Source organism: Giraffa tippelskirchi, chromosome 8 (assembly GCF_054371585.1).
Source record: "Giraffa tippelskirchi isolate mGirTip1 chromosome 8, T2T-mGirTip1v1.2.pri, whole genome shotgun sequence".
In the NCBI taxonomy this organism is placed as follows: domain Eukaryota; kingdom Metazoa; phylum Chordata; class Mammalia; order Artiodactyla; family Giraffidae; genus Giraffa; species Giraffa tippelskirchi.
The window spans coordinates 163,822,159-163,835,937 of NC_137282.1; the positions used below are offsets into that span (position 1 = coordinate 163,822,159).

General features: G+C 59.6%; 1 protein-coding gene across 6 annotated transcripts in view; it reads left to right on the top strand.

Annotated features, from left to right (window-relative positions):
* GMDS (GDP-mannose 4,6-dehydratase) overlaps nt 1-13,264 on the top strand; it is a 415,668-nt gene extending 402,404 nt beyond the window's left edge. For 3 of the 6 annotated variants that reach the window (XM_081523637.1, XM_081523641.1, XM_081523645.1), the window contains 2 exons: nt 12,804-12,876; nt 12,982-13,264. In XM_081523637.1, the coding sequence (XP_081379763.1) occupies nt 12,804-12,876; nt 12,982-13,082 (174 nt within the window). In that variant the 3' untranslated portion in view covers nt 13,083-13,264. The remainder of the gene's footprint in view (nt 1-12,803; nt 12,877-12,981) is intronic. The other 3 variants (XM_081523638.1, XM_081523639.1, XM_081523640.1) reach the window with 1 other exon arrangement.
* The last annotated feature ends 515 nt before the right edge of the window (nt 13,265-13,779 follow it).

Here is a 13,779-nt window from a genome sequence, read left to right on the forward strand (position 1 = left end):
GAAACGCGGTATTAACTGTGCTCCCCGAAGGTCTGATGCTGCTGGCCTAACATAACTGTTAAATGTAGAGGCTGAGACGTTATCAGATATTCTGACCCCTGAATTGACCTCTGAAACTGAGTTCTCCCATCTGTTAAGAAGCGAATGGCGCGTCCTCGGGACCTGGGCTGAGCTGAGTCAGAGGACGACACTGTGAGCCCCAAGGAGCACGGGCTTCTCTCCTCCTGCACCTGCTCCCGAGGGGGCATCGCAGGCTCGTGGGGTCGGGACTCTGAGGCTGAGGGTGCACGCCTCCCGTGCCGGGGGGGGAGTGAATTTTAGCAAAAGCTGCACATGCATGGTATTCCATAGACAGGACTATAAGTTGACACTTTAAACAAAGCAAGAATTGTAATTACATTTCGAGATTTTAAAAGGATGCCTTAAAGTTAGGGCATGATCTCTTTATTTCTGACTTTGTACGGCGTTGGCTTTATAGCCCTGAGCCGTGAATTCAGAGCAGTGGATTCGGAGAACTCTGAGAAGACCGTCCGTGTGTCGGGTCCTCTCTCAGCAGGGAAGTTCAGCACACAGGCAGCCGCCAGTGTGTCCCGCCGTCTACACATAGGCCTATAAAACGCAGCTGCTTTACTAAACCACGTTCATTTAAAATTGTTAATAGTTACGATGTTTTATCATTTAGGAGTGGTAATTAGCTCAACGGCCCATGAATTAAAGTATCGCGAAACTAAAAGTTCTGATGATTCTCCTGCAACAGCTCTGCATTTTAACTGAGGAGGCAATAAAGGATGGAGGAAAATCCAACTGCATTTTCTTACCAGGTGTCCAAAACTTCACTGTAAGAGCAAGGCACGCGGGTTATCAGAGCTGATGCTTGTCATGGATTTCTCCCATATACAATCAGTATCGTGGCGCCGCTAGCCGCAAGGTCAGGCTGTACCTCTTGGAGCAGCTCTGCACAGTCATAAGATAACCCAGCGCCTCCCCCCATGCCGGGTGCTGATCTGTAGGCAGCCTGAAACGCGCGAGCCACGCAGAGGCCCCACGCCGCAGAGAGAGGGCTTCCGCTGCTCAGGGTGGACGCCGTGATGCGCGGGACGGTAGAGACGTGAGGCTCCACTCGGAACAAGCACGGCTTAGGTCGTCCCTTCCAAAGAACGACTCTGGGAAAACCTGCGACCAGAGGTGACCGGCCCCGAGCCATCACCCACATTTCAGAGCTCCAGGCCTGTTCTCATTGAGTCGGGGGCGAGTGCGGTCAGTCCTGCAGTCAGCCTCCCCTGGGCGGTCGCTGGGGGCAGCACCCATTCAAGGCTGTGGTCGGGGCTGGGACGGACAGACTGCCTTTCCCCGGGAAGGCCGAAGGCGCCGCAGCCCCGCGCTCCCGGGGTTCTGTGGGGGGCGCGCCTGGGGCCGCAGGGTGGGTGGGCTCGGTCCGGATGAAGAGCAGAGCCCTCTAAGGGGGAGGGCTTGTCCTGCACTTGGCGGCCTGAGGTGGGTCCCCTGATCTTCAGGACTCGGCTCTGACGCCCCGACTGCAGAGCCTGGGCTGTCCCCGGGAGCCCCACCCCTGACGGTCCCCACCAGCAACCGCGTGAGTGACCTGGGGTGCTGGCTTCCAAGCCCGTGTCCCGACCGCTCTGTGCGCCCCATGTCTACCGCTGAGTCTCAGCCACAGGGGTGCCCTACCAGGACACCAGCTCTAAAATACAGCTGCCTGCGTTCCCGCCCACGTGGATGGAGGGACCCCAATGAGAACAGCCCAGGCTGTGGAGTTTCCTGCCCCAACTCTGCAAGTGGGGCAGCCGGCCCGGCCTTCCTCTGCCGGGCCTGGAGGGGAGGGGCGGGACTTTTCTGTCAGGAACTCAGGCTGGAGGGGGGCGGGGGCGGGGGCGCTGGCAGTGGTGGGTCAGGGCGGCCCCACGTGCCCAGAGGCCCCTCTGCAGGTTGACGGCTCGGAGCCAGGCTCAGCACCTCTGACCTCTCCCTTCCGGGGGCCACACTGAGCCCCAGCCTCTCAGGAACCTTCTCGGGGTCCCGCACAGCCACCCGTGATCCTGCGAGGAGTCCAAGCTACACCCCGGGGGGGAAGCAGCAAAACCGGCAAGAGTAGAGTCCAGCGCGGCCTTCCTGCCCAGTGTCCCCCCGTCCATCCTCCCAAACCCGAGACCCAGGACCCTCAGAGTAGGCTTCACTGGGCCAAGGTGGGCCACGGCCTGTGCCAACGGTCGTGTGCACTTGCTGTGGCTGGGGTCCTGGACCACCACCCGCCCCCCGCGAGGCGCTTGCCTGCCTGGGCCCCTCTGTCTGGGCTCTGTCCGCAGGCATGTCAGAGAAGACACGGCTCCTGCTGGGAGATCTGACGCCGTTACTTAGCAGGAGCGACACCCGGAGGCTGCGCATCCCTGCAGGAGGGGCCCGCCCTCAGCTCCCTGAACGCTTCTGCGCGTCTCTTCCAGGTCAGCTCTTGGCCCCTTGCTTGCTGAGGATGACAGCTCGTCTTCGACGGGGCTCACGCTCTGGGAACACGACAGCATGCACAGCGGGGTCCCGGGAGTGACCTGTGGGGTCACGTGACGCAGGTGGTGCCCAAGCCCTGTGACCCGTGATTCCTCCCGTGTGGGCACGGCTGGCGTTTCCAAATGACTCTCACAGGCACTGAAGCACTCGGGCAAGCTGGCAGAGGGCAACACAGGCTCCTGTTTTATCTCAGCCGCGGGCGGCCCGCAGCTCGGACCCCAGCCTCAGCAGCGATGGCCACTGCGGCCACTAATACAGCCTCTGCTGGGATCGCCGGACAGCCAGCCACACTTGGAATCGCCACCGAAGCTTCCATCAAAGTCAGCCTGATTATTTTCCACTGCGTTTTCCTGAAAGGATGTTATGATTTTCTAGATGTTTGGTAGCTGGTGATAAATCAGGCTTTTATGATGTCATGTGAAAGGTCCCCCCCCACTCCTGCCGCAGCCGCAGGCTGAGGGGATGTGCCGGCAGGACGCGTGGACACTGCTGGCTTAACCCTCTGCTCGCTCAGGCTGGGCATGGCGAGGCTGCCCGCCAGCTGGGGCGTGGACAGCACTGCGGGCCTGCCTCCCCTGTGGGGTGAACCAGACCTCCTCCACCCAGAGGCCTGGCATCGAATCAAGATTCAGAACAAGCCACTGTGTCCCTCGGAACCATAGAGGAGATTGCAGGTGATTTTACAAAAGCCATCCTTTGGAAGAGCCTCTGAGTCGTCATCATGAAAAGGAGACGTTTCCTTGAAAAGGAGGCACTATCTGAAGGAGGCGCTATCTAAAGACAGGGCGCGCTGATAAAACATGACTCTGGAACTTTGCTGATAGCGCCGTCGGTTCACATGCCGTCTCTGGAAGCGGTGAAAGGCGCTCACTGGAGCCCCCCCGCCCCAGGTGTTCTCCCCGAATCCCGCCCCCGCCCCCTCTGGTCATCTGCGTGCCCACCGTGCCCCCGCCTCCCCTGGTCTCCCACTGCTCCCGCCCCACTCGGCACCCACGGTGAGGTCGGAGACACCAGCCAAGCTTGTGCTCACAACGCCGGGGCCCCGAGGAACGCAGACTCTGAGCTCCGTTGGAGGCTGATCAAGTCCACAAATCTTGATGTGGAGCCGGGGGACAGAACTTTACATCACACACTCACAGAGAACTGGGGTAAAAACAGTTAAACTCAAGCAGGTTGCGGTGCTGTGTCCCATCCTCTCAAGAGCTTCTGGGCAGAGGAGGGGCCCGTGGCCCAGGAGAGGAGACCCGCCCTCCAGGAGGAGGTCCATTGTGTCCTCGCCGGACCAGGAGAGGGTCAGCCCTTCCTCACCCCCACAGCGGGTGCTGGCACAGCGCTGGGCCCTACCGTCTGCCCGGGAGGCCCAGTGGGTGACGTGACCCACCCGCCCGCGGGGCATGGTCCTGACTCTGCAGGGCGGTTGTCCAGACCTTGGCCCCCAAGAGTGGCCAGATGGTCCCAGGCTGAGAGACTCAAGCATAACAAAGACTGGCAGATTTTTAGGAGGGAAAGGGGGTGTGTGTGAGAGTCTCCAGGTGAGAAGAACTCCTCACCCTTGTAAGACACAGAGCTGGAAGTCAATCCCATACTTACTTTCAAAAATTGCATGGGCCTCAGAAAAGCGGACTTTGAAACAACAGCACGCTGAGGGGGCTAGTTCATAACCAGGGCCAGTGGTCTGCATGTCCTCTGAGGGACCGTCAGCGACCACTGAATAAACCACGTGACCACGCGGCTCTGCTGTGAAGGGCCTGGGCCCCCAGATGGGAATTCACTGGAAGCCAGTGCCTCGCCAGCTCCTCTGCGCTCTGACCCCCTGGACACGCTGTGCAGACTCGGGGGCCTCCTCTCTGTCCCTGATCGCCAGCTCCTCTGTGCTCTGACCCCCTGGACACGCTGTGCAGACTCGGGGGCCTCCTCTCTGTCCCTGATCGCCAGCTCCTCTGCGCTCTGACCCCCTGGACACGCTGTGCAGACTCGGGGGCCTCCTCTCTGTCCCTGATCGCCAGCTCCTCTGCGCTCTGACCCCCTGGACACGCTGTGCAGACTCGGGGGCCTCCTCTCAGTCCCTGATCGCCAGCTCCTCTGCGCTCTGACCCCCTGGACACGCTGTGCAGACTCGGGGGCCTCCTCTCTGTCCCTGATCGCCAGCTCCTCTGCGCTCTGACCCCCTGGACACGCTGTGCAGACTCGGGGGCCTCCTCTCTGTCCCTGAGACCCAAGGGCTCCTCATGTGCTTCTCTCATCAAATCGCTGATGAACTTCACGGCTCCAGGAAGGACCTCCCACTGATCTTCAAGCCCACCTCCTCCTAGGCGTCTGCCCCGAACCGCCTGTGGCCTCGATGGGCTTATTCACACGTCCCGGCCCCTTGACTGGCCCTCCTACTGACACCGAAGCTTAGGACAAGGCTTCATCATGTCCACTGCTGCCTCCCCAGCGTCTGAGACAGTAAATGTTTGGCAGCAGTCAACAGCGTATGAAATGCTTACAATAATTGAAGGAAAAATCAAACATAAAATCGGTTACCATTATTCAAAAAATTATGATCTGAAAATAGAAGTTTGGTTGGGCTGCAAGTCAAAGTGACATAACTATAAAAGCAAAGCTGTAAGACAACCTGCTTAAAGATGACAGTTTCATCCCTGAGGTCACTACAAGAAGTTAGCAGCCCTGCTTTCCCCCCACCTTGGTGATGGAGGCTCCGACAGCCAGTCCGCTGTTGCCGTGAGCTGACCTTAGAGAAACACGCCGGCCATTGCCACCTGGGATCCTGACCCTCAGAGGGGCCTCGCCTGGTGGGCGACCGTTCTCTCCGCTTCACAGACTGGAACCCTGAGGCTCAGGAACGTCGAGGAGCTCCCCCAAGGCCACACAGCTCCGAGGCCGAGCCACGGAAGCAGCCGGGTCTCCCCAGTGGTTTCTGCGCTATCACCGTCTGAGGAGCTTTTGTTCTTGAGAGACAAGGTGTGTGCAGCGAAACGCACAGATCCGAAGGGGACAGCCCGGCCGCTTTGGTGAGCGCACACCTTCTGTACCGCCAGCCCTGTGGTCGGCTCATTCCCGACACTTCCAGTCCCGCCGCCCGAGAACCTCCCGCGCGGTGGGCTGCGAGCGTGTGGCTGATTCTGGCCGTCTGGTCAGCCGGCGCTGCAGCACGCCGTTGGTCCCGTTTGTCAGCTCCGTCTGTGTTGCTCAGAGAGCTCTCTGCCTCTCCGACGACTGTCCGCAGAGCTCGTCCTTGCCGTGTTTTCTGGGCGGACTCGTCCGGCTGAGGGCCGTGCGTCTTCCGGTCCGGCGCCCGACCCCCCAGTGGCTTCATAACGTTCGTCAAGTTGTCGGGTTTAAGCGTCTCTGCGGCCGTGTTCGGGGAGGGATTCTATTTCTCTTACAAAGACAGGAAAGGAAAGACCCCAGGTAACCGGGCAAACCTGCCACTGGCAGAAAACCAAGAGAATGGACAGTCACGGGAACCTGACGTTCATCTTTACGCACATCCTCCACCAGGTCTCTCGAAAACCTTACTAGCAAGTGTCAAAGCAGTTGTCCTAATTTTTCCTCAACTAAGAAACTCCCCAGAGAAACAGCCAAAAAGCAAGAATTTGGATGCGGTCCCTGGCCGAGCTAGCCCCAGCATTTCTTCAGAAGTCAGCGAGGGAACATGTGTTTGCATGAGCGCCGCGTCATTTCTGTTTGCGGTGGGGAGGGGCGCGGCAGGGTTACGGAAGCGGGGTTTCTTGAAACCGAGCAGCTTGATGTCCTCTGCAGGCTGAGAAAGTCCCAAAGGAGAAAATTCTCCTGCGCACGTCCTGGCGTGTCCACGCATCTACGATGTTCGGTAACGCCGTGCGGTGCTCTGTTGCTGAGTCGTGTCCGACTCTTTGCGACGCCGTGGGCTGACGCCCACCAGGCTCCTCTGTCCATGGGCTTCTCCAGGCAGCAAGACTGGAGTGGGTTTCCATGCCCTCCTCCAGGGGATCTTCCAGACTCAGGGATCAAACCCATCTCTCTTGTGTCTCCCGCAATAGCAGGAAGGTTCTTTACCACCTGCGCCACTGGGAAGCCCATATGTGTTAGTACTAATCAGGGGCATGGAGGGCACGGGTGTCCAGGGCCCGGTAGGTCCCCTCACAACGGGGAAGGAAATGGCCTTCCTCTGCGTGTGCAGGTCCCTGGTGGGCGGCCTTGGCCCCCTTGCTGAGGGGCGTCCCCACCCCGTGTCAGGCTGCAGGCGCCTGAGGCAGATCCAGGATCTCCTGAGTTGCATTTTGATCACCTCGAGGTTTAATTAGCTGGTGTACATGCAGCACTTGGAGGGTAGAAGGGCCTGAACGGCAGAGGCAGAGCCGCCCCGCCTCGTGCTCCAGGGGCCAAGGGCCAGCTGTGTCAGAGCCCCTCTAATCGTGCACTTAGAGGCGGTTTATCTCCTTTCCACGGGCTTTGTGTCACCTCCTACCAGCCTGGGTAATCTTCACACCCTCGACCCAGTTATTAACAGTAACCAGTCATTTCCGACAAAGACGCTGCTGGCTTTGAAGCCTGGGATGTGCTGAGCTCACCGACAATCTTATCTCCCTGTTGTGAACCAGCCCTGTGTTGCCACCTCCAGCGGCCCCGCCTCCGCCGCTCAGAGTGACCATCAGCGAGGGCGTCAGGGTCCAGAAGCTCCTGCGGCAGGACTGACCGAGCTCTCCCGGGGCCGTCACCCCTGGGAGCACCTCGGATCCCAGAGGACAGCCGACAGAGAAGGGAGCAGGCCGAGGGCAGGGAGAAGGCGCCTCGCCAGGGCGTGTGCGGCCAGGCTCACCCCCAGCTTCACCAGCTCCTTCAGAGCAACCTGGGCACACCCACCTGGGCGAAGACAGCCCCCGGGCTCAGGGGCTTCCCTGGGGGCTCGGTGGTAGAGGGTCCACCTGCCGAAGCAGGAGGTGTGAGTTCGATCCCACAGGGAGAGTCGGGAGGACGGCACCGCGTGCTGCAGAGCACTGAGCCCGCACGCCACGACGGGGCCCGCGCCCTGCCACGAGGGACGCCTCCGCCACAGTTGGAGGGCGGGCCCTGCACCCCGGTGGAGACCAGCACAGCCAAAACTAAGAGGGAGACCGGGCACAGACTGAGCCCGGGTGAGCCAGGCCCGGGGGCGGGGGCGCCGGCCTCTCGGGGGCCCGATCCTCTGCCCTGGGAGGGTGTGCGGTTGTGAGGGGACGCCCGGGGCTGGCATCAGGGACAGAAGCCATCCTGGGGACCAGGCATGTGTCCACTCCACAAGGAGAGGGCCGCCCATCCTCACCTCGGCCTGTAAAGACTTTCTCTACGGCGTTTGCTCAAGCTCTGTCACCCCGGACTCCACTGTAAAAATCGGCTGTCTCGGCCTCTCCCCTTCATCCTAACCACATTTCTCTTTCTGCTAACCGTATTTTCAAAATACAAATGAAAGCAGACATCTCTCCGTAGGCTGCACTATAAATGCTGTTAACTGGGTTTTCCGTTTATAAAGTGAATGCTTTTTCTGTTTACCACCATAGGCTTTATTTACACATTTAGAAGTGGATGTGTTAGGAAGCGGAGAAGGCAATGGCACCCCACTCCAGTCCTCTTGCCTGGAACATCTCATGGACGGAGGAGCCTGGTAGGCTACAGTCCATGGGGTCGCTAAGAGTCGGACACGACTGAGCGACTTCACTTTCACTTTTCCCTTTCATGCACTGGAGAAGGAAATGGCAACCACTCCAGTATTCTTGCCTGGAGAATCCTAGGGACGGCGGAGCCTGGTGAGCTGTCGTCTATGGGGTCGCACAGAGTCGGACATGACTGAAGCGACTTAGCAGCAGCAGCAGCAGCAGCAGTGTTAGGAAGACGGTGTTCTCATTCATTTTTCCAGAAAGCTGTGCGTGCTGGGTAGACGTCTTCACCCGTGTCTGGGGTGCACTGGAGGTGGCCTTGCAGGCCTGGGTTTGGTAGCTCTCAGTAGCTGTTTCCAGATGACAAATCATGGTTCCCAGCCCAGAAGCTTCCTAGGGACCCACTCAGGCGCACCCCCCCCCCAGCCCCGGGGTCGGGACCACGCATCCTGAGGCCCGCGCGGCCCCCAGCGGAGGTGCCAGCGTCCCTGGGTGGGGCTGCTCTCTCTGCCCCACCGGCTGCCCTGTATCTCCAGGGTCAGCAGTGGCGGGGCGGTGCTGACGGACTGGATTTCCCCGCAGGAGAGCCCAGCATTGTTCAGGCCCCGACGGCAGCCTGCTGACGGACAGCCCCTCTGAGGCCGCTTCCTGAGCAGACCAGACGCCCGCTGTTTTCTCCTCATCTCTTATCAACCCTGTCGTTAAGGGGGAGGCCGGGCTTCAGCTCCTCGGTGCCGCTGGCGGGTGTCCGGGCGGGGTGAGCGGTGCTCCCCGCGCTGCGCTCCCTGCCTCTCTGGGTCGGTTTGCAGCAAAGGATGCACGTGAGGGCAGGAGGTGGTTCACCTGCCGGCGGGCGGCAGACTCTCCTGCGGGCTTTGTGAGGCAAGGTCCCCGCTTGGCCCTTTTCATCCTTCTCACTGACTCGGACCGGGACAGCGTTTCCCATTGACTGTCATTGTTGTTGTCGTCCTCGTGAGCAGTTCTGTCTTTCTAAAAAGGAGCATTTCCCCAAGAGGAAGGCATTAGCATCAAGTTACACCAGGAACCAAATTCACTGGCATTCTTTTATTCCCTGGGAACCTCAGCCATTCCCCAGTTTTGCTTTTTTAAGCAAAGTGGAAGGAAGCCGATGAATGTGGAGCAGGCCTCGCTGGGCTCGTGGGTCCCGGAAGGTGGCTCAGCCTCTGCGGTCCGGGGCGTCTGTGCCCCTTCTCGGGCTCAGGCTGCAGGCCAGCTCTTTCTGTGTGCACTGCGGGCACTGAACAACCTCCCGCCCAAAAAGCTCCCGCTTTGTTTCTCCACCTGAGCCGATGCCCCTCGGAGAGCCTACAGGCAGCCCCGTTAAGGAGACACATCACTTGAAAATAAAATTGATGTTAACTTTAATATTAAAAATTTTCCTAATGTAGCTTCAGTGAAAGAGCGAGACAAAAGAAATGAGGGTATGAACTTTAAAAAGGGATGTGATAGAATCTGTTTAACGGCTTTCCCCGGCTGATTTTCAGGAAAGTGGGTGGGCATCCAAGGGCTGAATGTGTTGAATAATGACCGGAGGACAGGGGAAGGGGGGGAAGCCGCCGGCGTTGAAGGTGTGTTCTCATCCTGGTAGAGAGGAGACGCCGCCCAGGCGCGGAGGGCGGCCTGCTGAGGAGGGTGGAGGCGGGCAGCGCCGGCCTGCTGTCCCGGCTTTGTGTTGACTGCTGTGGGCTCAGGAACTGGCCTAATGACTTTTCCAGGGTCTGGCCTGGCCCTTTATCACTTCACTGTAACGAGGACAGAAACCAGGAGAGCCGGAGAGATTAACTGCAGCAAGACACGCTTCCTACCTGCATGTTTGCCACTCCGCCCACGGGCACTCGGGCCTTAGGCCTCCGGGCTGGACGGGGCCGTCGGAGGATGAGCCCTGAAGGCCGCCCCAGAGTCTGCGGACCCGGAAGAGCCAGGGCGTCTGGACACGGGCGTCTGTGCCGCCCCTCCGCTGGGAACCTCTCGGCCAACCCTAATTGAATCCGACAAGAATAAATCACAGGCTGAAACCGTAGTGCTCACCTAAGGAACAGCCGTGGAAACGGGAGGACACCCAGAGCCGGAGCTCAGGAAACGTGGTCTTCACACAGAAATGCCTCACATTCTTCCCAGAGCGGTCCCGTCTCCCTTTTAAAGAAAAGGTCCAGACCACCCAGTGCACAGCGTGCGCTTGGGAAACTGTACATAAAATCATCACATCCCTCCAGCTCCAGCCCCTGTTGTCATACTAAGGCTTTAAGCCTATAAATAAAGGAGGAACTGAACTGTCAGAAGAGAAGCAGAGAGCAAAACACAGGACTGGTTCCTTGCCCGTCCTCAGAGCCGATCACACGCGAGTGAGGAGGGTTTGCGGCTGGGAAGGATGCTGGGCCTGCCCCAGGCCCCATGTCCCACGCTCCTTCCCCACCGGCCAGCCTCGGGTACCCCCAGCCGGGGCCCAAACCTTGCAGGCCCAATGGACTCACTGGGGACAAGCAGGAAGCCCCTCAAGAGGGGTTAAGTGTGAAACAAGCCGGGCGTCCCTGTCTTCCCTAGAAGGGGCTGGTCTAGGTGTCAACTCGGACACAGCAGCTGGCGTCCAGAGCCGACGTTTTGTTTTAATAGAACCTCATCCTTTTCCTTCACAAGATCTCTTGGTCTAATTAAATTTCAGGGAGACAGCGCCTTGGCAGAAGGCGAAAGCTAGCTGCCGGGCTGGAATGTGGGAGCTGGGCTCAAAACTGCATCGGGAAGTTTTACTGGTGCGTCTCTGGTTTCAATGAAACCCTTGCACGGTAGCACGTCTGTTTCTGAGCTTTTGAAAGCCATTTTTCTTCTTCCTTAATTGTCGTTCCCTACTTGTTTTTAGATTAGGAGCTGCTTGTAGAAAAATACAGGAAACAGAGTTACAATGCAGAGCGCCCTTTCCAAGCCTACTGCAGCCAGGCAAAGTGGCACAGGTCTCGGGGCTCTGCACCCTCGCGGAGCTGGCAGCCGTGGCAGGTGCGGGGATGGACGGCGGCCCGCCCCTCCCAGCTGAGCGTGACCGCTGCGGGGCCCGGGGCTCTGCTTCCTGGGGCCACGTTTCACAGCTCCCGCTGGGGACACAAAACGCGTGTCTTTGTGTGACTCTCGTCTCCAACAGAAGTAGCCTCAAAGTCTAGACGTGTTTACTCCGGGAGAAGAGAGAGAAACAAATTCACTTGTTTTCCTGCATGGATTTCCAGCTCCATGTAGCACTGTGTTAAACTGCTAATCAGTAATATCTGCACCCTGCTTTTCCTGACGACTCTGCACATGGACTTTCAGGGCCAGCAGAAGTAACTTGTTTGACTGTTACTAATGCTGGAGGCCAAGGCAGCCCTTCAGTGAAGCCCTTTGGGAGCCTGACTGAGCCCAGCCTGAATGTGAGGCTGGGTGGTGGAGAGCTGCTGGAAGGGCCGTGCTGGAACAGCCCCCAGCAAACGGTGCAGACGTGGATCCAGGCTGAGTGAGCCGGCCGGGCCAGGGTGAGCACAGAGGTCCCACCCGCCCCTGCGCCTGCCCTCGTGGATCCCCCTTCCAGAGCCTGAGCTGACTGAAGTGAGGCAGAAACATTTCAGCTACAGCTTGAGCATCCGTTAGGCGCCTTGCTGTCGTGGTTTGAGGCTGTCCTTTGGTAGACCGCGTGGCTGGGAGAACGTCTTCCCCGGGGCGGGCGGTGTTCACGCAGCCAACGCTCTCCTCTGTTTGAGGGCTCCCATCTCGCGGCCCCTGGGGGAAGCAGGTTTGCACCTGGGGGAGATGCGGGTTTACGTTGCCCAGCCTGGTCTGTTTCAGAGCCTGTCTCCTTTTTCTTCCTTCTTTCTCTCCTGCCTCCTGCCCTCACTTTCTTTTCGGAAGCATCTTGAAATTCTCATTCCTCGTTCTGGCGCCCTTCAGTCCTGGGCAGCGGGGAGCCCTCCGGACTCTCCCCCGGTCCCTTCCCAGGCAGTGCAAGCGAGGCAAGCAGAGGCCCTGGCGGTTCTCAGCCCCTCCCTGTCCAGGGAGGCCCAGCAGGACCAGTTGAGTCATCGCGTCCTCTTTTATGTGTTTTTATATTTTGATAAGACCCTGTCGGCTGGGGAGAGAACGTACCACTGAGCAAATGAGCCGCGGTGGGACCGGGGTGAGGGAGGGGCCGAGGAGCCCGGGCCCCTGGGTGGGGGGAGTCGGGGGGATGAGAAGCCCTGAGATCAGCATTTCCGAGGAAGGGAGGGAACCGGCAGAATAGCCTGGACCTCGGCTCTGAGGGCGGCAGCGGGGGTCAGTAGGGAGGGGGCGGCTCGGAGACCTGCTTCCTGCGGGGCAGGTGTTGGGCGGGGGGCTGCGAGGGCTGGGAGAGCGGGCTGGGGGAGGCAGGAAGGGGGAGGGGGAGGAGGAAGGGGAGGGGAGGGGAGGGGCTTGGGGGAGGGGAGAGGAGCCGGGAAGCGAGCGCCGCAGGGGGCGCGGGTGAGGGCGGGGGGGCGCGTCCCCTCTCCACGGTGAGGCCCGCACAGCCCTGAGAGCGCGTCCCCGGGGCTGGACTCGGGGCGGCGGCGGGGACCCGCCCAGCTGCGTCCGCAGGAGCCGCGGGGCCGCGGGTGACCGGGCCGGGGGCCGCCACAGCCCGCCCGACCATGCTCCCTGTCCCGCCCGCAGGACTTTCTGCAAGGAGACTGCTCCAAAGCCAAGCAGAAGCTCAGCTGGAAGCCCCGGGTCGCCTTTGATGTGAGTGAGTCTCCGGTGCTCCGGCCTGGGCGGGAGGGGCCCCGGGGGTCCGGGGCTGGGCGAGGAGGGCCGGGGCTCCCCCTGACCCGCGCCCACGCCCTGCCCGCAGGAGCTGGTGCGGGAGATGGTGGAGGCCGACGTGGAGCTCATGAGGACCAACCCCAACGCCTGAGCGCCCGGCGGGGCTGCGCCGGGACCCCGGCAGGCTGAGGTTTGCGGCAGCCGGGAAGGGCCCGGCCAATTCCCTTTCCTCCTCTGATCGGTTTTGGAATCATGATGTTTTAATCACATATTCGCTTCACTTGAAATTATATCCCAGACAACTGAAATTGTGGGGCTTTCAAATGGTTTTTCTCTTTTCTTATTAAAAAGAGCCTTTCTCTTAATCGGCATTAACACAGTCCCTGTGGATACTGTCTCCAAGTTATAAAAGCAGCAACTGTAAGGACCCCAAACAAAAAGTCACCCAAATCCACGGCTTGGAGTGAACTAGCTTTCTCCCGAGATCCCCGGCCTGAGCCCGCCGGCCGCACGCCCTCCTGAGTCCGAGCGGCGACGTTACCTTCCCCTCCTGGTGACAATAAGCCACTCTGTGCGGCCCATCTGGAAACCCAGGTCCTGCAGAAAGGCGGCATTGACGGCAGCTCCGGTCCGGTCTACGACTATAATTAGAACCCACAGGGCTCCTGCCATCTCAAAAGAAGGCTTGAGAAACAGGGAGGGCTAGAAGAAGAGACTTGAAGGAAGGTAAATATTGCTGGAACATTCCATGCCAGGCCCCTGGGTTACCCAGAGGTCTCTGAGCCCATGCCTTTGCTTGTGGTCTAGAATCTTACACACACTACTTATTTCCAACCTCCTCTCAGTACTAGATCACTTTTTAAATCTAATTTTTATTTAGTCATTC